Source organism: Eleutherodactylus coqui, chromosome 7 (assembly GCF_035609145.1).
Source record: "Eleutherodactylus coqui strain aEleCoq1 chromosome 7, aEleCoq1.hap1, whole genome shotgun sequence".
Lineage (NCBI taxonomy): Eukaryota > Metazoa > Chordata > Amphibia > Anura > Eleutherodactylidae > Eleutherodactylus > Eleutherodactylus coqui.
This window is the reverse complement of record NC_089843.1, coordinates 122,682,590-122,707,680: the sequence shown is the minus strand read 5'-3', so window position 1 is coordinate 122,707,680 and position 25,091 is coordinate 122,682,590. Positions and strand designations below refer to the sequence as shown.

The 25,091-nt window shown below is 42.6% G+C and overlaps 1 protein-coding gene across 2 annotated transcripts in view; it reads right to left on the bottom strand.

Annotated features, from left to right (window-relative positions):
• Positions 1-2,184: 2,184 nt before the first annotated feature.
• The window catches only part of PLRG1 (pleiotropic regulator 1), a 50,930-nt gene continuing 28,023 nt past the window's right edge, over positions 2,185-25,091 (bottom strand). For both annotated transcript variants that reach the window (XM_066573614.1, XM_066573613.1), the window contains exons 6-15: positions 24,932-25,022; positions 21,616-21,717; positions 20,985-21,077; positions 19,104-19,253; positions 18,245-18,346; positions 17,601-17,703; positions 11,915-12,023; positions 9,979-10,118; positions 9,697-9,890; positions 2,185-2,738 (exon numbers count right to left, since the gene is read on the bottom strand). In XM_066573614.1, coding sequence (XP_066429711.1) covers positions 2,679-2,738; positions 9,697-9,890; positions 9,979-10,118; positions 11,915-12,023; positions 17,601-17,703; positions 18,245-18,346; positions 19,104-19,253; positions 20,985-21,077; positions 21,616-21,717; positions 24,932-25,022 — 1,144 coding nt within the window. In that variant the 3' untranslated portion in view covers positions 2,185-2,678. The remainder of the gene's footprint in view (positions 2,739-9,696; positions 9,891-9,978; positions 10,119-11,914; positions 12,024-17,600; positions 17,704-18,244; positions 18,347-19,103; positions 19,254-20,984; positions 21,078-21,615; positions 21,718-24,931; positions 25,023-25,091) is intronic.

The window sequence follows — 25,091 nt, the reverse complement described above, 5'->3', positions numbered from 1 at the left end:
CGGTGCATGCACAGTTTTGGCTGTCCAAACATGTGCAGTGCAACCCACATATTGCAGCTGCTTCTCACATATAGCTGGCACCGCTGTAGATAATCCCACTTGAACCACCAACAGAAGAATGTATTATTCTAAGTCGTCCTGTTGCAGGAGTAATGAGGAGACAGAGGATTTCTGGGTAATGTGTCTTTCTGGTGTAGGTTGGTAGTTGTGTGTTGGGCTGGTCAATTTACAATAGTGATATTCTCAGCAGTGTATGAATGGGATGTCTTAAAGTTGCATCCACAATGCTACCACTATAAATGCTGGAACTTTTCTGCATGTGATTTCACTGCAGAAAATCAGCACCATTATTTCCGATCACATCCTAACAAAAAAAAAACAAAAAAACTGACAATTACAGGTTCTCAATCTTGAACGCTAAAAAGGAAAAAAAAAAAAAACAGACAACCATTTGTGATATATATCGTATCTATACCACCATAGTACTGTCTATGGCAGCACAAGTCACAGACAATATGGCAAATATAATGGGGCTTGTTTACTACCAAAATTTGGTTTACTGATGCAAATTGCACCAAAAAACTATGCGTTTGCCATTTGCCATGTTATAAGGCCCATTTAGAGACGATTATCGTTCAATCTTTTGAACAATAATCGTTGTCTGCATTTACGCACTCCGAGAACTGCTGTGTTCTTGGAGAGCTCAGCTGGTATCCCGCTGAGCGCTCCAAGCAGGGTATGCAGCAGACAGCTGGAGTGCTGTCTTCTGTATACAGCTGTTGTGTTCTCTTAGCGGGATACCAGCTGAAACACTAGTATCAGCAGTATCCCGTTGAGAACTCAGTGCACGGCACTGATAAGGCTCATCATTAACTTTCAGCTAGCTTTCCAACAGTGCACGATGACCGCGTGTTTAGACAACAATTAAACGCTCAAAGACTGCTTTTGAGCGAATCGTATCTAAGTGGGGTATTAGACACTTTTGAACACTTTTGCTGTGTCTGATAAGGAAACATTCCCTTGTAGAAAAGGGGACATAGCCTAAATGAAACACTGCGGGGAAAAAAAATGCGCAAATTTTGTCAGAAACTAAGGCAACTAAAAGCTGATATTGTTAGTCTTGACAGTTAAAATTCAATATACTTGTCATTTAGCAATTATGTGATACATCTGGTGCATTCTGCAACGTTCTAGTCCAAGTCTGCACTTTCTATTAGGGTATGTCCACATGTAATGAAAACGGTGCAGATTTTTTTGCGTCATTTCCGCGTCAAAAATGTGTCTAAATCTGCAGCATTTGTGTGCATTTTGATAAAGATCCGGAGCAGATTTCACCCCTTTCAGTAGAAGAGGTGAATTCAGCTGTAGATCTGCCCCAAAATCAACAGTGTGGTTTTTGACACAGAAAGAATGCGGAAAATCAGCACCACTTACAGTACGTGTGAACATACCCTTAAATGGTACTAGCAAATAAGCCCCAACACTACTGCCAACTGTCTGTCTGCTGCATGGTGGATAATGGCTCATATCACATTGGTTCTGAAACCTTTCAAACATGTATAGGAATTCTCCCAGCACAGCGATACGAGAAGTGATATTTCGTGTCAGGATGGTTATAATGAAGACCATGTGCCCGTTTCCAAGGTTCTGATTGTGTGGCTTTCTCTGGCATCCGCTGCCACACATTCTTCCCTTTGGCTGATGAAGTGTAATTTGACTTGTGATATTCCTATTGATGTGCATGGTTCGCAGACCTCAGACTTAATCTGGCCGAGTGCATAATGCTGTAAATATCCTTCCTGGACTACTGCACAGAATTAACATTTTAGGAAAAAGCCGTTTTGTTTAGATAATGTTATAAAGCTTAACCGCATTTACTGTTACATCATTTCCATTTTTTTACCACAACTCTGGCCAAAAAAAATTGGGAATCATTGATTGTTTCCTGTGTTATGACTCGAAGACGTAATCCGACAATCCTGGCACGTTCCTACCAGCCATTGTCTCTTCTGCCTTGATAATAGCTAACATCTTACCTAAACAGCTTCTATTTTTGGGCAAACAGACTAAAAGATATATTCACCCACTCCAGAGATTGCCTTCAGAGGAGCACGTCACTTCATAGGCTCAGAATTCTGCATCTCGTCCTTCTAAACAGCTCATTAACTCACCGACTTAATACACTTGTAGACACAGACATATGGTTTATTGGGACAAAGGAAATATAAAAACAGCTTTTAAAAAAGGAGATTGATGGCTGCAAATAAACGTAATTCTATTTTAAATAAAAAAGGGAAGAAAAAAAACAAAAACAAGAGTTCACTATTTCAGGTGGCACTTTCAGGAGTTACTGGACTGGAATGATATATATTATATATTCACAACGTGCATGGGTCTTTAAAAAAAAAAAAAAAATAGGGGAGAAAAAGACAAAAGACACAACAGGTTTTGTTTTTCTACATTGGTAAGCCTCAACCTTTAATAGGTTTCCTCTTTTCGTATGTGTGACCGCTTCCAGGGATCCTAGAAGAAATAGCCATAACAGGAAGCATTTGAATACAATGATGAAAGACAAAGGCTGCAGCCAATGTTAGGCCTGATGCTTCAAACAGAATCCATGCTATGTCAAACGGTGATAAACAAAGTGTACCAAAAAAAAAAGTTACAGATGAAGTTTATTAAAATCTTTTCCTTTTGATAATTTCAGGTTTCCAGTTGATTGGATGTGTTTCTTCACTCTGAAAGAGAGAAAAGTAAAACGGTTACACTCATGACTAACCTACATGGTACAATATTTTATATATCCTTCTATAACATCTATTGCTCCCAATTTCCCTATACACAAGGGCTCCGACAGGCAAACACAGCGGTTTATCTTCGGGGACTACAATAAGGTACACAAGCATGTAAAACTCACCAATCCTGACCCTTCCTTCTCCTGACATCTGTTGCGTCAAAAGCAAAACGCCACCACATACACATGGCTGGTCCCATAAAAAGTTGGCTGGTCCCATTAAACTGTTGAGTTTGGCCAACTACCTCCTTTTTATATGTGGGCCTTAATTTACATAATAGCAGACCTATAAGCACCTATAAGATTGTGAGGGAACACTTAGCTAACTTAAATGAATTCAAGTCTCAAGGTCCAGATGAATTACATCCTAGGATACTGAAGGAAGCAGCGCAGGTAATTGCTGAACCACTCGCCATAATTTTTGAAAATTCCTGGAGAACAGGAGAAGTCCCAGAAGATTAGAAAAAGGGCAAATGTTGTCCCTATCTTCAAAAAAAGGTCAGAAGGTGGATCCAGGAAACTACAGGCCTGTGAGCCTGACTTCTATACTAGGAATGATCATTGAACAAATTATTAAACAGCATGTATGCAAGTACTTGGATGAAAATGGAGTAATTAACCAGAGCCAGCATGGGTTTGTAACAAACAAATCGTGCCAGACGAATCTAATTTCCTTCTATGACAGAATCACAGACTGGGTTGATCAGGGAAATGCGGTGGATATAGTATATCTTGACCTTAGTAAAGCATTTGACAAAGTATCTCATACCATACTTATTGAACAAAAATGGCCAAATATGAGATTGACAAGGCAACTGTTAGGTGGATTCACAACTGGCTGAGGGATCATACTCAGAGTGTAAAGATACAATGGTAACCAGCAGCACACAGTCAAACCCTGTCTGGGTGGGACATCAACTCTTCCAAGCAAAGCCACAGAAATAGGGAGCCCGAATCCGTGTTCCCTCAATAGAGTCCAGTAGAATAGAAATCACTCTGTAGCAGCATACAGCGGTGCAAAAATAGGTGTAAAAACAGCATTTATTCCTCCATTTAAAAGCAATGTTTCAATCACACAATGTGATCTTTATTATAGAGTGGTAATAAATGGCTGCACATCCAAGTGGAAGAATGTATAAAGTGAGGTACGACATGGCTCTGTCCTAGGCCCAGTGTTGTTCAACATTTCTATAAATAATCTGGAGGAGGGAATTGGGGGGAAACTGATCAAATTTGTTAACGACACAAAGCTAGGAGGGATAGCTAACACTAAGAAAGAGAGAGAGTATTCAAAAAAAATCTAGAAAAGCTTGCACGGTGGGCAGCGACTAACAGAATGGTATTTAACAAGGACAAGTGCAAAGTCCTACATTTGGGCAAGAAAAATAAAGAAAGTACATACAGAATGAGAGGAATTGGGCTAAGCACATGTGAAAAAGACTTGAGTATATTAATAGATGATTGACTGTTGCATCACATTATTGACTCATGTTCAGCCAAAAAGGCAAACACAATTCTGGGATGTATTAAGAGAAACAGAGTCTAGATCATGTGAGGTAATTATCCCCTCTACTCTTCCTTAGTCAGATCTCATCTGGAATACTGTGTGCAGTTCTGGGGACCCCACTTTAAAAAAGACAGACAGACAAACTAGAGCAAGTTCAGAGAAGAGTTACCAAGATGGTGAGTGGTCTGCAAATCATGTCCTATGAAGAACGGTTAAAGGATCTGGGATGTTTAGCTTGCAAAAAAGAAGGCTGAGAGGAGATTTAATAGCTGTCTACAAATATCTGAAAGGCTGTCACAGTGCAAAGGGATCAGCCCTATTCTCATTTCCACAAGGAAAGACTAGACAATGGGATGAAACTGAGAGGGAGGAGACACAAATTAGATATTAGGAAAAAACTTTCTGACGGTGAGTGTGATCAATGAGTGGAACAGGTTACCACGGGAGGTGGTGAGTTCTCCTTCAATTGAAGTGTTCAAACAAAGGCTGGACAGACATCTGTCTGGGATGATTTAGTGAATCCTGCACTGAGCAGGGGGTTGGAGCCGATGACCCTGGAGGTCCCTTCCAACTCTACCATTCTATGATTCTACCTGATCGGTGGGGGTCCGACCTCTGAGACCCCCCTAATCAAATAGGGAATAACTTCATATTACCCCTTTGGGGCTGCACAATGTGTTCACTGTAATAAATCACCAATATACAATGATCCCCCAAAGTACAATATTAATTGGTTCCAAGACAACCATTATTGAAACTTGATAATGTAACTAAGGCAAACTAGTAATGGGTCCGGAAGCCTGAAAATTTCAACCAATAGTAATACAAAATAGAGATAAAAGATTAACCCCTTACTAATGAGGATATTTGTTTGCTTTAAGGACCAAGCATTTAACATTGCTGTATTGCAAGAGCCGTAACATGTTGACATAGCTGTATGAGGGCTTGCTTTTTCAGGACAAGTTGTATTTTTCTTAAATGGTCCCACTGTGGGGTACATATGTAGGATTGTATGACTTATTTATTGGTGGAATGGGTGAAGAATGCCACTGCCTTAAAAAGATGTGTAGGTTAAAAACCCATTAGTGAGGTCAGTAAAAAGGAATAAAGGCCATCACTAAGAGATTAAGCAGATAACGAAGGTAAAGCAAGTCCTTACATACTGTAAAATCACCTTCTAGGACCAGAATAGGAGATTCTTCAGGACCCTGTACAGAAGACACATGTACCACAAAAATAACATGGAGCTGCCCTAACCAGGCGTCCAAAGGAGCAGCTCATTCTGGCACAGGTAAAGGGCAGTACAAAACATGTAGTACCGCACTGTACTGTAGAGAGGCGCTACTAGGCATCCAATCAGTGCATGCACTTCAGGAATACAGGGGATTTTCCAGTGAAATGCTTATGCTGATTGGCTGGACGTTACAGCCAAGTGCAAATGCTGCAGATCTGGTTTGAATTACAATAGTCCAGGAAATACCATAGTGTGCTATGGTATTGTATCCTCAGGACTCTGGATCTTGAAGGGTTGACTGTAAAGGATATGTACTGCAGTCATATTGTGCCAATGCATGTAAAGTAAGAGAATGTGAGGCAATATGGTTACATCTCCAATCAGTTTGTGTATATAGCTCCACTGCACGCTTATTTGTCTCTGTGGCTACAAATATCTATAGACTGATTATGCAGTTATGTGCCATTTCCCTTCGGAGCTAGCCAGAAGAGAGAGGGAATGACGCATCATCTGACTCTATGATCAGATTGTGCAATGGATTGTTTATGACAACATACAGGTTTGCATAGGAGCTCTATGCAGAACCATTTCTCATGGCCATTTGCCAAAGTTGCTTCATTTCTTTAAGTTCCAGACACAAGGGGGCAGTAAAAACATCTGAGAAGTGCAGAGTCTTGAAGACAATAGTTTGCCTGCAGTCCCGTATAAACTACAAATAATGCACTATGTACAGTCAACCCTCAGACAATCTATACTTGTATTCCAAACACCCCGTTTGGACTCATCCGGTTGGAAGAGGTTGCACTGAACTCTGCGGATTCTATACATTATGGTCCTGTACCCGCTTCACTAATCGTTCAGGATAGGTCCACAATATCTGAATACTGACAACCATTCCCTGCCATGAATAGACTGATAATGCTGCAGAGAAATCATTTATTCAGCTGGTTTTAAAGCGGCTTCAATAATTTATCCGGCTACTGATATCAAAAACCGGCTAAATGTGATCGTTCTATCTGGTGACGGGAGCCTCACAAATCTAATTATAAAGAATGGCTGCTGAGCGGAGTCTCATTAGAGGCCTGCAGACCTGCAATGGACACATCGAGGGGAGGAAAACCAAAGTACCTGGCTTTAAAATCAATCCCCGGCATTCAAAACACGTCAGGCGAACTAGTAGGAAAGGTCACAGAGGTTGTGTAATGCTACTGTGCGACTCCCGTATTACACACGACGGCCATCATGCACACGGCAGCAAGAGGAAAGCGCTTGGGCATGCAAAGCTGAGGAGAACCCGGAAGTAGGACTCAAAAGGCTTTCATTGAGTCTCAAAAGAACTTATGTCTTAAAAAAGGAAGAGCTGCCAGCCGGATTTTAATTTTTTTCTTGGACAATATATCAAATATATATTGTGCTAGTGTTTAGCTCCCCAATAAATACACCTTCTTCCCGAACCCTATCCCCCTAACATATTTAAAAGGTTTCAATGATGTGTTGTCCCCCCACCCTTCTTAAGATGTAACACGTGACTGTACGGTTGCAGAATTGTTCATCACATATAGCCCTCTTGTCCACGGGTGGGTCAGGTTCTGTGGGCGGGAGCCCTACTGCGGGATCCCACCCTGCCTGCGGCACGAGGACATTACTTACCCGTCCGGATGCGTGCCCCCCGCACATGAGCAGTGGATACAGATAGATAGATATATCTGTTTTTTTTGGTTTTTTTTAATCTCCTGCTTCCCCGCAGCACATCTGGAGTGACAGTTCCGGGTGTGCCACAGATCGGACAGCTTTCATTGATGGAAGCCATCCCTGCGGGATCCACGGCAAAACAGAGCATGCTGCAATTTGTTTTCCGGACCGGAAAGTCCAGAAAACAAACCCGCATGCTTTAATTAAGCTGCGTGTGCCCATGAATAGTCTATGGACGGCTAGAACTCCGGATCATCCGCGCGGGTACACCACGCGCATACCGGAATTCAAACCTGCCTGTGGACATGAGCCAATACTGTACTAGTGAGGTGCCATCATTTTGTGATCAGTCCGGGCTGGACCTCTGGGACCCTCACTGATACGGAGACTGCTAGGACTGTAGACCCTTAACTATTTTTGCTTAGGGTCAGTTTACACCAAACAGTCAGAGTTCGCTCGGGCAGCCTGTTTATACGGGCAGACACATTGCTGATGCGGTCAAACGAGATATTGTTCAGCTGTTCACATTTGCTTTATAAGTAAATGAGAACGGATTAATGATCAGTATTTAAACAGAATGATCAGTGAACGAGCCAACGATTATAGTTCGTCGTCAATTGATGGCTGCGTTTACATTAATCATTAAAAGAAAAATCTCATTCAAACGTGAAAATTAACCCCTTCCCGCTCCAGGACGTACATTTATGTCCTGGAGCGTCAGGGTATGTATGCAGAGAGGTTGCGACCTCTCTGCATACAGCACGGGTGGCAGCTGTTTACTACAGCTGACACCTGCGGGCAATAGCCGCGATTGGCCATTCGTGGCTATTAACCCTTTAAATGCCGCTGTCAGTTCTGACAGCGGCATTTAAAGCCCCCGTACGGCCCCCCTGCGGTTAGATCAGGGGAGCCGTGCAGGTGTCATGGCTGCCGGGGCCTTCTGAAAGGCCCCAGAGCTGCCTTGAGAGACTGCCTATCAAGCCATCCCCGTGGAGTGGCTTGATAGGCTGCCTGTCAGAATGCAGTATGACGTATTGCTATAGCATTACATCATACTGCCGGAGCGATCAAAGTATCGCATATTGTAGTCCCCCAGGGGACTTAAGAGTAAAGTGGGGAAAAAAAAGTTTTTTTTTACAATTAAAAAAAAATAAAAGTTTAAATCACCCCCCTTTTGCCATATCTATAATTAAAAAGTCTAAATAATAAAATAAAAATACATATTTGGTATCGCCACGTCCGTAAAAGTCCGATCAAAGTAGTGCATTATTTACCCCACACGGTAAACGTCGTCTGAAAAAAATAAAAATAAATAAAGACCGCCAGAAATGCACTTTTTTAGTCATCCTGTCTCCTAGAAAAAACGCAATAAAAAGCGATCAAAAAGTCATATGTATTCCAAATACTAATGGAAACTACAGGACATACCGCAAAAAATGAGCCATTGCTGAACTACGTCGACAGAAAAATAAAAAAGTTATTGCGCGCACAAGATGACTGCAAAAAATAATTGAAAAAAATTAAATGTCTTTGGAAAAAAACTAAAGAGTAGTATAGTAAAAAAAAAAAAACTATACAAGTTTGGTATTGTAGTAATCGTACCGACCCATAGAATAAAGTTATGTTTTTGTTGCAGTTTGTGTGCTGTAGAAACAAGACGCACTGAAAGATGGCGGAATGTTGTGGTTTTTTTTCATTTTACTCCACTTAGAATTTTGTAAAAGTTTTTCAGTACATTATATGGTACACTAAATAGCACCATTGAAAAATACAACTTGTCCTGCAAAAAGCAAGCGCTCATACAGCGACGTCGATGGATAAATAAGGGAGTTATGATTTTTTTAAGGGGGGGGGGGGGTGGACGGCCGCGTCATGAAGGGGTTAACGATCGTCTTGCATGAAAGGGCCTGTACACAACAATGCCCCAGACATCAGCTCTGCAAGGAAATCAGCGCTGTGGCCCCTTCACTCTCAGGATCTGTGAGGCTCCCAGAGGAGAGACCTCCACTCTTCATAAGACAATGGTATACCCCGGCCAATGTTTAAAGGGAATCTGGCAATTGATTCATACTGCCATAACAAGCATGAAATACTAACAAGCTCCCACATTACACGGAACTATGTTTTACTGCGAAACATAGCTTTAAGAAGAATCAGGAACAGGGAGAAACGCCTGTAATTGACAAGACAAAAACTAAAGTAATTTCAAAGGATTCACTTACTTTTTCTGAAAAAAAAAAAAAATGTACACGGTGGTAAAAAGAAAAAACAAACAGCGTGGCCTTTACAATTACGGAGTTCTCAGCTGCACGGTGTAATCCGATTTTTTTTTTTTAAAGTCTCCTAACAATGTAACATCTGGACGCCATGATAAATGACTGCAGCAGCCGTAACACAGAAAACCGCAGAAATACACTAAGTCAGTGTAGTTGCTAATATTCGTAATAAAAAAAAAAAGGCGAAACATACCGCAGTATCGTCCTCTCTGTAGACTTTGACAGTTTTATCGGCTTCGGCAGTGATTAATCTGCTTTCTGACTGGTCAAAGCTGCATGCAAATATGCCAGATTCGCTGTCTAGAGAGCCCGGCTGAACGGCAGCATGGATTCTCTGGAAGTTGTACCCGGTCCGCCAGTCCCATAGGTGCATTGTACCATTATCAGCTGCAAGACAGAAAGCACACTTAATACCCGCACGACGTAGGTATACCAGCATTATATCTGACGGACAGAAGTAAATAAGACGCGGCACCTCCTGAGACCAGCACTCCATCAGAGTTGACGGCTAACGTGTTGATTATAGCCGTGTGACCGGAGAGGTTCTGGATGAAGTTTCCATCAGGGAATTTCCACTGTTTAATATTATCTGGTGACCCAGATGCAAATGTGTACCTAGAATAAAAGAAACGATTATGGAGTGGAGAAATGAGGTGGATAATTTTGGAATACACATAATTGCACAATAGGAGTTGTGCTGACTAGTCCCCAAATCGAGAACTGCAGCGGCGGCACTTCTTGTGTCACACGGCGAGCTGCCGCACATGTAAGGCTATTTCTGTCTCAATACCAGCGCCTGGGATTCTGCAGAAAAAATGGATTTCGTAAAAATACAATAACCAATCATTTCATGTCCTTCTGTTCTTTTTAGAAAGCACATTAGATTTACCATCTATGTGTACAAGGAAACGCAGAGTGATTTTACATCAGCGGACAAATCTGCTAATTTTATGAGGATTCTGATGTGGAGTTTGATGCAGATTTGAAGTGACATTGTTTCAGCTTACGTCCATTGCAAAGAATGAGCTCGATCAATTCACTTTTCCATGTAGATTTTGCATGCGGATTTTAAACTTGGGTCAAGCAGCAGCCAATCAAGACTTGGGCTAATTTTGAACATTTTTTTGAAAAAAACTCAGGCACGCTTTAACAAGCAGGGACAGTTTTCCATGTACATTTTCCTATTTTTCTGCGGCCCTGTTTGCAATCCAATTACAGGTTGGGGTGAGTCCTAAGCAGCCATTCTACCAGTACTGTATTGGCCGGGACTAACTTATATACCAGGCAAGGCTGCATCTGAATGCCCGCCCCTTTGTTGCATGTAGTAACCAGCAGTGTCCCCAGGTCCCTGTTACTAGAAAAGTCAAATGTCTAATGGCAGGCAGAGGATTGGCAAGCTGCTGGAAGGGGGAACCCTAGTGGCAGGTGCTTCAAACTTGATTTAGGTCCAATGTCAATGAGCGGATCTGATGCGCGGAAGTTCCGCAAATCAAGCCGACCATTGGGATACATGGGCATCTGCAAGTGAAATAAAGCATGCGTTTTTTTATTTGTAGACCTTTTGATACAGAAAGGGGGTGTGGTGGTGGTGGTGGTGGTGGGGGAGGGGGGGGAATTGCAGCATGCTCCATCTCACTGTGGATACCGCACAGACGGCTTCCATTGAAGTCAATGGAAGCCATCCAATCTGCAGCCCGTACGCAATGCCGCGGATTCCGCAGAAAAGCAGGAGTTTTAAAAAATTAAAAAAACCACTGACTGAAAAGTCTGGGTCCATTTAAAGGGGTTTTCCAGGATCAAAACAAACAGTTTATACTCAAGATAGGCCACCAACAGCAGATTGGAGAGGGCTCTATCTCATTCATCAGCTGTTAGGTAGCTGGTACGAATGGCCGGAACCAACAAAACGCCATCCGTAACACAGTGGCCAAGTTTGGTATTGCAGTTGTCTCCAATTGATGACCTGCTGTTGATGACCCATTGTGAGGATAAAGTGCCCCTTTAAATTTGCAAACCATTTCTGACATAGTCTGGTAGAGATAACTTACCTACTATAACCCTTAACAACACAGTACATACATTAACGTCCTGTGGGATTGGCAGACGATCGTGCTCCATATAATGTAAGTGCCGGCTATTTCTCACAGCTGAGACGCAAGCGCTGACTAATGAGTGGACATGAGCATTGTGCTATATAGAGCTTGCCAGATGTACTCAGACGGTTCATATTTTGCAACCCTAGGAACTGACTGGTTCAAGACTCAAAAGGTGTCTTACGTGATACACAGAAATCGCCAAAACTCAGACTTCACAAGAATCATGTAAAAATACTTTACATTTTGGGTGAAAATGTATATGATTAGTCATTAGATGTGTAATAATATAGTAGTGGATAAGGAAAGGGTACTTACTGCCGTGGATGTAATACGACAGCTCTGACAGACTTCTTGTGATTGGTCAGTGTAACACGAGTCTTTCCACCCACCATGTCCCACAGCCTAATTGTAGTGTCGTGGCTACCTGGAAAAAAAGGACAATTGTAAGGAAAATTAGTATACATAATGACTAGTAAGGCTACGTGCATACTACAATAGGCAAACATGTCAAGAGGAAGGCTCCCAGCGCATATGCTGGACATAGCCGTAAGCCCTCCATTACCTCTAATTAAGGTTAAAAAGAATGTCCTTTTGGCCTTTGTTATGATATGTAAAGACATACATTTTCATAAGAAGTGCAGCAGCTTTCCTATAGTGGACCACTGCCAAACACATACAGAGCAATATACTTTATAGTGGCAAAGGTCTGAGGTATACGTTCCTCTGTCTCTTTCCAACAGCATTTTTCTCCTCCTACTAGTTCGTCCGTGCGTGGGTTTGTGAGTGACTTACATGCTCCGCCCCTGATCACGACAGTGTGGGAGTTACATGCTCCTCACCTGATCATATATAGGATGGTGACTTTACAGGTCCTGTACGCACACAGTTGCTGTCCGGCTAGGTGCTTGTTAGTATTATATAGCAACTGAGGCCACAGAGGGTTTGTAGTCTGCCCAAAATTTGCATAAGAATGCAGGACCTTTGATGACCGTAGAGTCATGTGATCAGGGGAGGAGCATGTAAGTCACTTGGGATGAGCGTCACCATCATGTGATCAGGGGTGGAGCATGACAGTGATGTCATCACAGGCCCTCATCTACTCTGCTGTGCTGCTTCTGATCCCCGTTGTACGTGATGAACAATGTATGTAGCAGTGCTGTGTGTGACATGCATGTAGCACATCTGTGTGGCACCACCAGAAACACTTACTATAATTTCTCAATAATTACTAGCAGTCTTCTATGGGTTGCAGCTTGAATCTGATCTTTGTGTATAGACATTGTATCGGTACATTCAGAGAGTGATCAGCGAAGGAGAATAGACTGGTAAGTGGACAATGAGGCATTTTTCTCTAATAAGATACATGGCCATTTTGTTTTCTTATGGGTGCTTGTACTATTGAATTGTGGAGTGAAAAGTCTACTCCAAAAGACAGATCAACTAGATGAAACGTGATTAAATGAGGTGCAACATCAGCTACTAGAGGAGCGCTCTTCCAGTGGGTCGATCGACTGAATGTTTCTTTGAAAGCATCTGAAATCTAATGCAAATTTTCATACATATATCCTAACTCCACTAAAGCCTAATGATTACAGCTCACGATGAACCGGAAGAGAAGACATTTTACAGATATGCCAGCAGTTGGCGTGTATTAACAAGATGTACACAGCATCAAAAGCTGTAGCAGCAGATCTGCCTCTTGTAAAAGGTTCAAGAGCCTCACACAAAAAAAATATTTCTGGTAATCCAGTCCATAATTGTAAACTATTTTGGTATTTACACTTAAAAAGGAAAAAAGTTTCTATCCTGACATATTCCAGGACCGATGCTAGAATAGCGCCACCTGTTTCTACTAAAGAGCCCTTGTGTCCTGTCCCACACAGTAGATGTCCCTGGGTGGTCACACCTACTCAGTCTTGCTTCTCTGCAGTAAGGAGGTCTCACTCTCTTAGCATCCGTCTGGTATCAGAGTAGACGCAGTAGCTTCAGAAGCAGCCGCTCACCACACTGTGGATCCCTCCATATACCCAGGGGAGCAAAGAAAGGAACAGGACTGAGGAGATGGAACAAATCCGGAGATGGACACAGGATAGAAAAATAGGTGACTATTCTATCATCAGTCCTGGAGTATCTTAGGATAGAAATATTTTTTTGGATTTTACACTTATTTTAAAAGCCATTTATAATTGTGGGTTGTATGAAAACTATTGTTTCGAGTTACATGGAACAAGCGCTATAAGACTAAATGGGTTTTCCAGTATCAAAATTATTTGTGACCCAACCTCAGAATAGGTCACCAATAATAGAGCAGAGAAGACTCCTCAGGACACCAGCCAATCAACTGATAAGAAGCTGCTATGTATGACCAGATGTGTTAATATGCCGTTCTAAGCAAAAAGGTCCAATTTAGTATTGCAGCTCGCTCCCATTCACTTCAATGTGAGAGAGCTGCAAAACCAATCTGAGCCACAATGCTATGGAATGGTGTATTGTTCGTGTCATGCATAGCAGCTTGTCATCAGGTGATGGGTGCTGAGTGCTTCATATATAAGATGAAGCGCTAAGCAAGAAGCCCGCGATCCAGCGGTGAAATCTGTCAGTGTGAACACTCTGCACGAGCGCTACTGACCTTAGTGGTGACGTCAGGGCTCATGCAATCGTTTACCCGACTGTCATTCCGTGTGAAAGGGACATTAAGGTGACTTTACACAGGAAGATTACAACCTGAATAAAATCACTTGTACTAGTGAATTTGGGCAATAGACGTTTCGTGTACACACGACCACGGACAGGGCAAAAAAAAATAAAAATTTGCTCACTTGTTGGAGTTGCTTGGTTTTTAGCGGACTTTTTGATTTTTACAAATAGGTCGTTTACGAATGACAAATTCCCTTGCGGACCATCCGCAATACAGAGAACGAAAGTAACCAGGTACGCATGGATGCCGCTGCTCCCAGGGCCGGATTTCACTGCAGAATTCAGCTCTGCCATGTGCAGGAACCCCAAGACTGTCCTGCCTAAAACAAACTGCCTATATAGAAAATAAGTGTCAGGAGGCCGTGACAAATCAGCCTTCCAAAGAACCAAATAATCACGATGGACTCCACGAACTTTTTAATCAAGCCTGCTGAGTTTTCCTTCACTTTAATGGCAACGAGTAGTGTTGTGCGATGCCCTGTTCATGCTATTAGAAATGATGGCGACCCCAGCAGAGGCTCCGAAAACTGTACGTGCACATCTTACAAGCACATTAAATAAAATTATGGATCTTAACAATGACTGCATCAAATTATATGAAGAAATGAAAACTTAGTAGCTGTTGACTTATATAACAGCAAAAATACATCAAAGCAGATCAATCAGCTCTCAGGAAAAAAGGGAAGCCATGACAGCAGCGCCTTCCATTTATTAGAACTGCATGAAGCATAGCTTAACATTCCACTGAACCTTCACAGAGTCTGGAGAAACCCCAGACAGAAACTACTGCGTTTGTCTCATTGATCTCTCCCCTCTCTGGACTTGTTCAGTACGCTGTCTGGGCACGGCTTACGGTTGTACTGTTCCAGGTTGCATAAAGATCACCTGACAGCGCTGACCGATAGGGTGGCCATTGCAACTCCCATGAAAAGGAAAACTACAAAAGTCTACAAACATATAGAAGTGTAGGGTAAAGACTCTTCAGAACCTCATTTTTGCTTTTGCTGATTACCTCCATACCAAAATTCACAGTAGATTAACCCCTTATACATAAGGCTCATTTTCAACTTTTGGACACAACTAATTTTCTGTCTTTACCCGTCATTGTAATATTCATAATTTATTAGCTTCGTAAAACCTAGCTTTGCCTTAGACAAGTCACTTTAAAGGTAAATGAGCCGAGGTACCGGTGTGTAGTCACAGCTCTCCAGAGAGAAGCTTGTAAAACAATGGGATAAAAGCATCCAACTTTCATTTTATTTATTCGATTTTTGTGGCCATCAATTCTTTCTCCATGACTGGAGGGTCACTTTACCTTTATTCAGCAGAGGGAATTCTGCCACTCCTATCCTGGCCAGGACTTCTCTCTCACACCTCCCAAGCTGCTCTGCAAAGGCCTACTCCAATCAGCTGCAAGGCATGCGAATGCCCACCCGTTTTATTCCTAGTAACTAGTATTGTCCTCATCTTCATGCCCCTGTTACTACTGAAGCCAAATGCCTAATGACAGGCAGTGGTTTGCAAAGCTCCTGGAATGGAGATCCCTAGTGGCAGGCAACTCCAACTTGATTTTCAGTGGTAAAAAAAATATATGAATGCAAGTATATTACATGATTAAGGATATACACACAGGCGGTTAAGCCTCTTTTAAGAGCACTGTTATTGTGTAAATCGCTCGTTAGATTGAGCGGTCAGCACAATAATTGGGCAGCGTGAACACATGTGGAAGAATAAACAGCGATAAATTGCTGACAAACTTTCTTGAAGACCCAAAAATCACTGCTGGTCTGTCGCCGCATCGTTCCGTGTAAATAGGCTGTTGGACTATTTACGGTAAATGGAGGCAAGCGGGCAGTAACCAGGTGCTCCGCGTTCCCTTCACTGACTGAGGATTGCTCCTTTGTAAAAGCACAGGAGCGGTCATCGCTGCATCGGCTGTCTGGCACTGAAGTGCCCAATGGTCGTCTTGCGTAAAAGTGGCTCTATAAACGGTGTAAAAAGTTAGTGTACATCTATTGCCATCTTGATTTCAGAAATCATGTAAGCCTAACATTTCCTATCCTTTAAGGGGTCACCAAAAAAATCAGCATGAATATTTGAAATGCTTTGGGAGCCTTTATGATGAGTGCATAGAAGCTGCCGAGGATTATATACACCCACAATCTAACAGTAAAAGTTAAATCATGAGATTGTCAATATTGGATCTCATTAGGCGTTTCTGAACTAGGGGACGTATATGACAATAATGTGCTTGTGACGATCACCCAATTGTGTGAAAAACTACAACTATTTTGACTTCAATGGTTTCGATACTTCTAGCTACGGCATGCTCTGAATACCCAGTTCCCTTCTACAGCCACCCAGATATCAAAATATCCCATAATAGGCATATTCAGAACCCAAAGGGCCTAGAGGCCTAATCAGCACTCTACATCCATTTACGCTCAGCGAAGATCAGCTATAACCCACTCTCTAGCCAGGATACATGGCAGTCTTGTGCCCCTTCACTAACCACTGAAGAATGGTCAGATACAGCAGAATCCCATCTGACGGTTTTCCTGGCCGTTAACAACAAGCTAATTAACCTCTATAATTACCCATCAGTCCTATCTGACCCCAGTGCATCTTCACAAAATGGGTGAGACACCAACGTTAGCCTGTCACAGATGCCATCAACTTGATGCCATTTTCTGGCATCTGATATGGGACTGCCCTTATATGACAAGCTTTTGGTCTGATGTCATTAATTTTATATCCCCGCTCTTACCGCCACCTTTGAATATAAACTCAGACCCAAAGACTATGCGGTTGGGTCTATTGGATGAGCAACACTGGCCGCGTCATACGCCAATACTTCTGAAAAAATTATTATTTTTGTCTCAGAAAACTATTGATATGAAATGGACAGAGATAAAGCCACCTTCCCCATCAAGCTGGTCAACACAATTATCCCTTATGAGAAAGTCATATACCAACATAGGGCCTGCCCTGGTAAATTCTAAAAAAAATATGGGGTTCTTGGCTGGATGTACATTCCCCATTTCACTTAAGTTATCTTTCTCCTATGGAGAATTGTCCTCCCCACTTTTTTGTATGCCAGCCAATTTGAATTTAAGTTTGAAAATCTACTAGTTGCTGATAACTAATGTTTAGCAATAACAGAAATATTTTATTCTTGATATTATACTATTGTCAATTAAAAAGTTAGAAATACACAATGTTTTCTAAGTCTCTTTATTGCTGTATACTGCTCTTGTTTAACAACAGTGTTAAATAAAACGAATCATGAGACGAGTGGCCTTACCTGTAATGATCTGAGGTTCAGCAGACTGGCATCGTACTGTTGCCACAGCATTGGTATGCCCGACGAGTGTATGTACACCAGCCTTTGTTCTTATATCCCAGATCTACGTGCAAGAAAGGAAAGAAAGAAAATTAGTAGCAGTTGCCAGTGTTCCTCCATGCTAGCTAGTGATAAGAATATTGAAATAGTTGGACTATCAACTAGTCCAAAAACACAAATTCTCATATTAAAAGGGCTCATTCACACAGGTGCAAATACACTCTGGATTACACGCCTAACGTGTGTGTATTTTTCATGAGATTCAGTCGCAGGGAAAAAAAAACCACTGCATGTCCTATTTTCATCCATATTACGTACCAAAATAGCCCATTGAAGTCAATGGGAACGTGCAAATACACAGTGAATTCCCACAATACATGTGTATTTCCCTGTATATTTACGCTGCAAACCAATGGGGCCTAATGCAGGTGTTTCTTTGCATGTGTGAAAATCACAATACTCACACGAAGAAAAAAACCACACAGAATATGCAGCTTTTCGATTTGTGAATATGCTGCGTATATTTCTGGACTGACATGTACATACACACAAGTGAATGAGCCCGACTGTGTTTGAACTGGACATAGAGAAACTATCTTACTTACTCGTGCTGTGGAATCTCTGCTGCAAGTCACAAGCACGTCAATGGTGGGATGCAAGTCTAAACCATAGACTGCACTTAAATGACCGTGGTAATGTCTTATAACCTAGTCAGGGGAAGAAAAAAAAAAAAGAATCAACATACATGAGCAGCTGCACTTTCATCTAAGCTGTACTGATTTACACATAAAACAGTTTAATATCTGCAAAGAAAAGAAATTTAACAAAACTTGAGCTGCCTCTGGTGGCATGTATGAACTTGTGTCAGGCCAGGCGCACACAGCCGCATGCAGAATCCGCAGATGTGAGCCGGGCCGTTACCCTGTGTACAGCCGCGTAATGTACTGCATATGACAGAGTACTCACACAGGCGGGCATGTGCAGCACACTTTTTTGGTTTGTTTTAATTTCGGCACTGTCGCTTAGCGATGACATGGATACCCGCAGCCTATACGCAATGTAATTGCATATGAGCTGTGGGTATATCTGCGACCATGGAGAACAATGGGCTCTATATCACAAACAGATTACACAATTCTGACCCGCTGATGTGAGCGGAATTGTGCAATCCAATGCATTTGATTAATCTGCGTATTACCACGTATCAAACACTCACAGAATCCGCAATTCCTATCCGGTTATGTGAGATTGGCCTTAAAAGCAGATGGTTCTGGGTCAAAAAATACTCAAAGTAACCGCACGGACTACTCCACAGATTGTTAATGGGGTTTTCAGGTAAAATAGCCGGTAAGACTATTTTGAAGAACACACATAGTAATAAAAGAAACTAAACTTTGTGGCAAATCCTAGGACTGCTGAATCCTGTATGGTGTAGGATGAGCGCGCTACGGATGTAAGGCATACCTTATTATATTCCAGATCCCAGCATTTCACCTGCTTGTCCTCGCCACAAGAAAACAAATATGGGCTCCGGCCACTTACAATCACTCCCCGGACAGTGCTTATGTGTCCTGTTAAGGACAGCTTTAATTTACCACTTGCCAGATCCCAGATCTCGAGAGAAGGGAGAAATGAAGTTAAACTCTGAGCAGCACATCATTAATACTACAAGACACAAATACTCGCCATAAAGCAAGAACCTTATTAAAACAACGGCAAGAAAACCACGCTAGACTTGTGCTTTGTATTAAGACGATATTTCTCCTGGGGCCACTAACAGGAGTGGAAACCAGCGGCTCTCTGATGTAATGGACAACGTGAGCTAGAATCCAGAGACTGCGAGATGACAAAGTCAGAGCTCAGGAACGTGAAAGCTGGACAGGACAGGGGCCAAAACCACGGTCTCCAGCTCCAGGGTCACACAGGGTGCCTGGTACCGTGACAATTACTGCAGGTGCAGTGCTAGCCTATGGGAAGAGATCATACGGGCAATTTTCCCATGCAAGTTCTGTCCCAATTCTGAGAAGGACAGAACTCATTTGGGAAAAGAACCCATTCAATTGAATAAGTCAATTCACATGAGCGATTTTTCTCTTGGACTATTTGTCAACAGTTAGAGTAATGGTTGCATGTTGCATTTTTGTGCGACAATTCCTCAAGAATTGACCTTTTTTTTTTTCTATGGCAGTGTTAAAAAATACAAGAGTTGCAACCGCATGCGATTTAGGAGTGCGTTGTATTTTTAATGCAGGTTATTACGGGGACCACATCAAAATAAGACCCAGAGAGAAGCAAGATATAGAAGGTGTGACCACAGGTGGCGCTGTTCTAACATTAGTCCTGGGATATCTGGGGATTATTTTCTTAATAAAATGAAGATACAAAAAGGGTTTATAATTATGGGCTGCAGTTAATTACAAACCTTTTCCATGGGAAAGCCCTTTATTTCTAGAAATGCTAGCACCTCATGAGTTCACACTAAGTAGCCTTTCTACCTTTGTAAATGGAATGAGTTACTGCATGTTAAATACTGTATTTTGCTCATAAAACATTATATACACACAGTATATAAAAGTTTCCTGTAATTTAGTGCATTGATATAACTCAAGCTCTGTTCACACCTGTGTTCAGTGGTCACATCCGGAGCCAAGTGAATTTTGACAGCAAGAATATTACAGCATGCAAAGCCATTTTTGTGGCAGATACAACAGAAGACTCGACAGATCCAATTATAAAGCTTAATAGGGTCCGCCGGGTGCCGTTCTGAATAGAAGTCATAGAACAGATGTGAACGCAGTCAAATAAAACATATTGCATTCCTACAGAAAAATCAGACAACTTCATGTATTTGGTTAAAGAATAACCTCAGATGTGTTGTGAGAGCTGCATATTTTCGGAGTCATATATTTATATTTGTAAAGCATCTCTGTATATACTGGTCACTGCAGCTCAGACGTGACAGCAGCCCCCATAGTCATGTACAGAATAAAAGAAGAATACAATCAGAAAAAAAACAGAAAAATGGAAAAGGTTAGGCTGATTTTTATTAAGGAAATATATAGGCCGTGTATTTCCTTTATAAGGGTATGAGGGTAGAGAAATGACTATGGCACATGATTAGCTGGAGAATAAACTGAGTTTAGTAAGGAAGTTTCTATTGCAGCAATTTACTTAGTTGTATTGATTTCAACTTCTAAAACATCAAAACATGAAAAAGAAAATAGCTTTTCCTCCATTGCACTAAAAAGCTCCCAAAGCCAGAATGAAAAAAATGACAAAGACCCGACAGGAGCACAGCAAATTATACCCTAAAGCATTTTGATTCACAAAAGAAAGGCTTCTTACCTTGATTGTTCTATCTGCTGAGCCGGTGACAAACCACTGGTTCCCAGGTTCCACTGCTATGCAACGTACCCACCCCAGGTGCCCACTGATGACCTGGGAAGGAACAATCACTACACTTAGGATGCGGAAGATGATTAAAACAACACTATGCCCTGATCTAGAAAGAACAGTACACACATCCAGGAGATCTCCAACACAGAATATGCAACATAGAGATGCGCGAACGTGCTTGCTTAGGGCAATTACTCGAACGAGCATCGCTTTTTTCGAGTAACTGCCTACTCGGGCGAAAAGATTTGGGGGACGGGAGGCGGCGGGTTGGAGAGGGGGGCAGCAGGGGGGAACTCTTCCTCTTCTCCTCCCCCCCCCCTTGCAAACCCCTGCTCCAACGTGCCGCCTCCCGCATCTTTTCGCCCAATTAGGCAGTTACGCGAAAAAAAGCGATGCTCGATCGAGTAATTGCTGTAAACAAGCACGTTCGCTCATCTCTAAACATAGCGAAACCCAATGAATAGAAAAAGAATTGCTTTTCAATACAATTAGTCACAGACAGATCAAATGCAGCAGAAGAAATACCACACTGTAGAAGGATAGAAGTGGTTGGTATACGAGGGCACAGAGTAAGACTCACTCTGTACAGTTTCCACGGTGGATGCCACTGTGGTTTGGGCATGGTTGGCGCTTTCTTTGCCATTAATGCAGAGTTCTTCATTCCACCAGACTCCATAGAAGCCTAAAATAAAGACACATAAATCTAACTTGTTATGTAGCCAAAGAATCTGACAACTGGGACTGCCAACAAACGGCAAAGTCTACAAATAATTCACTAACGGGTCTATGCTCGCTGTGTGCATATAACATATCACACATGACTGTCCACTTCATAATACAATTCATAAACATGTACAAGACACGGGAGAGGACGATTTGATTCTGAAGAGCTTACAATCTACAATGTTGGAACAGTCAGTACAAAAAAAAAGGAGCAGATACACTGACTGGAAGATGTAAGAAAAGGTTTTTTGAATAGGTCGGTTTGAGGGACCATTTGACTAACATATGAACGGAAATATGTCTAATAGCATGAGGAAGTGAACATCACAAAATGGGGCAACCCCATAAATTTATGTGAAAAAGAGTCAAAGTCAAAGGGTTCATTCACACAACAGTGGGTGACCGCATTTTACCGTTCTGGATGAGCGGGCAATCGCTGAATATGACCGAGTGTACTGAGCATGACTATCTAACGCACACGGTCATGAACAGTGTGATTTTTTTTTTTTTTTTAATTTCCCGCTCTGCCCCATAGAGGGGTTGCGTATGTTCCATCATCAATAAGCAATGTATTGCGTGTGGAAAGCATTGTATATGCTACCCTTAGATAAGCCTGTGTGATGTGCGGTGAAATAGAGCATGCTGCAATCTTTTCCACGCTGGTGTTTACACACTAATGACGATTAATGAATGTCCACGTACTTTCATTGACTCCACTTATTGCATGTCAGACGGCCGTGCATCGCATGTGTAAGGCTGCCTGTCCATTGGCGTTTTTGCATTGCGTTCCCCGCTGTAATAATCCGGCCGCGGGGAGCGCAGTGAAAGCACTCCATAGCGTTGCTATGGAAAGCGCAGCCCCCCTATCCACGAGTGGAGAATCATAGCGATTCTCCGCTCACGGGCGGCAAATCGCAGCATGCTGCAAATTGCCATGATTCTCCGCAGTGAGCCTATCTGTCAGATAGTCTCACAGCAGAGATCCATCAGCCGGCTCCTGCTCCCCGGCGGCAGCTCCCGCAGCAGAGATCCGCCGCGGGATATCGCAACGCCAGTGGACAGGGGGCCTAATATGCACTGAAGTCACGGTCATGTGAATGAGCTTCAAGTGATGGAAGTCTGAACTACTTTGAGCAATTTATTTGAAACCATCAGATTACCCGAAACAGGGAATATACCATCTATCTGTACCTCAGAGGATCTAAATCTTTACAGAATTTTTCCAACAGCGGTCACTTCTACATGCGCTCCTCAACACTGAAATTGCAACACCAAGAAGGACAAGCCCCAAGTTTCCGCAAACTGAGGAAGTAGATGGTGCATTTGCATTTGTAACAAATGCAAATGTACAATTTCCAAGCAGTAAGCTGCAATCTCTGGTGTCTGCGAGGGGCTACAATGGTACAAAAGCCACATGAAACCTCAAAGATTGGATCAAGTCTTGTGGTAGGTTTATGCGAGGCCTCCTGTTTATCGATGTGTCAGTTACTGCCACTTGTTACAAACAGAGGGGCAGAATCCTTGAACTGAGAAGACTTTGGTTTCACTCTCTAGAAGATCACTATGCATCGGCTGAGATGTGAGCACTGTTCAACATTGCGCATCCCAGTGGCTGGGAGAGCGACAACACACTTGAATGACAGCAAGAGGTGCACAGAGGAGAACCTCTGCATGGACGGATCATCAGATTAGAAGAACGGCACGTAGTGAGCCATTCTGTACTGGGAGTGAAATTGGGTGTTACATCCTAAATCTGGGACAAAGAGTGCCTACACAGACCATCGGAAGGCACTTGTACAACACCGGGCCACAAGTCCAGCAAAAGGTGTCCCATTGACCTCACGCCACCATTTTTAAGGACTATCATGATGCAGAGCAAGGCGGCAACAAAAGTCTATGTTCTTCATTGATGAGTCCCGCTTTTGTCTTGGATGCAATGATAGCTGGAAATGAGTCTGGCGACCACATGGGCAATGCCATGAAAAGGCCTTTGTGAGGGCATGTCAAACCAATCCAACGCTCGCTCAGGATTATGGGGCGCAACAATGTACGATAGCCGGACTGCTTTAGTCTTCATTCCAGGTACGCGGACAACTCCGTGCTATATAATTATTTGGTTGTGGAATCAAGGGTGCGGCCATTTATCCAAAGTATCCCGGAAGCAGTTCTTCAACACGACAACGCTAGGTTGTAAGTTGCTTGTGCAACTGTGAGCAGCCTGCATGGTCTAAACATGCGACCTTGGCCTGCAGTGTCTCAGAACTTATCTCCCATTGGGAAGTCATTGGATCAAAACGGCAAAGTGAGCAGCCAGCAGCGCATCTTCACGATTTACGTGTGCAAGGGCATGCAGCATGGCAGAACATTCCTCAGAAAACCATAAAGTTGGGTTCACACAGGGCGGATTTGCTGCAGAAATTCCATCCGGAATTTCGCTGCGGCAAATCCGCCTGCGGACGCTAATCCCGGAATTGGCCAGCCATGTGGACGAGATTTGTCAAAAATTTTGTCCACAGGAAATGGCCAATCCATCACGGCAGAGTGGGCGCTGCGGAGCAGATTCCCCGGCTGCATGTCAAATTTTTTTTTTTTCCCCGTTGCGGCCGCGCTCTCCTTTATGGGAGCGCCAGGCGCAATGGAAAAGCAAGAGGCCAAACCGCTCCAAAACCCACGGCTAAGTGACACAGGTTTTGAAGCAGCGGTTCCCTGGTGGAAATCTTGCGGTTTTTCGCTGCGGCCAAACCACGAGATTTTCGCCCTGTGGGAACCCAGCCTTAATAATCTCACTAATACCATGCTAAGGTGTGTGTGTGTGTGTGTGTGTGTGTGTGTGTGTGTGTGTGTGTGTGTGTGTGTGTGTGTGTGTATTTCTGCACATGGCACTCAAACTCCATCAAGAGGTTTTGAATATTTTGTTTCCATTTTCTATCATTTGCATATCAACATGTCTACTTCTATTGATCCGACAATTTCTTCTTAGTGTTGAAATTTCAATGTTTGAGGAGTGTACGTACGCAGGGAATAGTGAAACCAAATGTAGACCGCTGTACAGCAGCATGTAATATTACTGGTACTAGACTGAAAATGGATACCTAATGGATAATGAAGTACAAAAATGGAAAATGAATCTAAATAGGGCTTTAATGTGTTAATTAGGCAAATAGTGAACTAACCATTGACAAGCCAGGGGCATGTGAATGCTCAGGATGTCCAGCCTGTCTGTAAATATCTCCAATACCAGAAGCAGTGCGATGAGCGTCCAGTCTGTGACAGATGAAGAACGATTAGTAAATGCAGGTTACTATTACAATGGTGACACAAAATAAGAATATC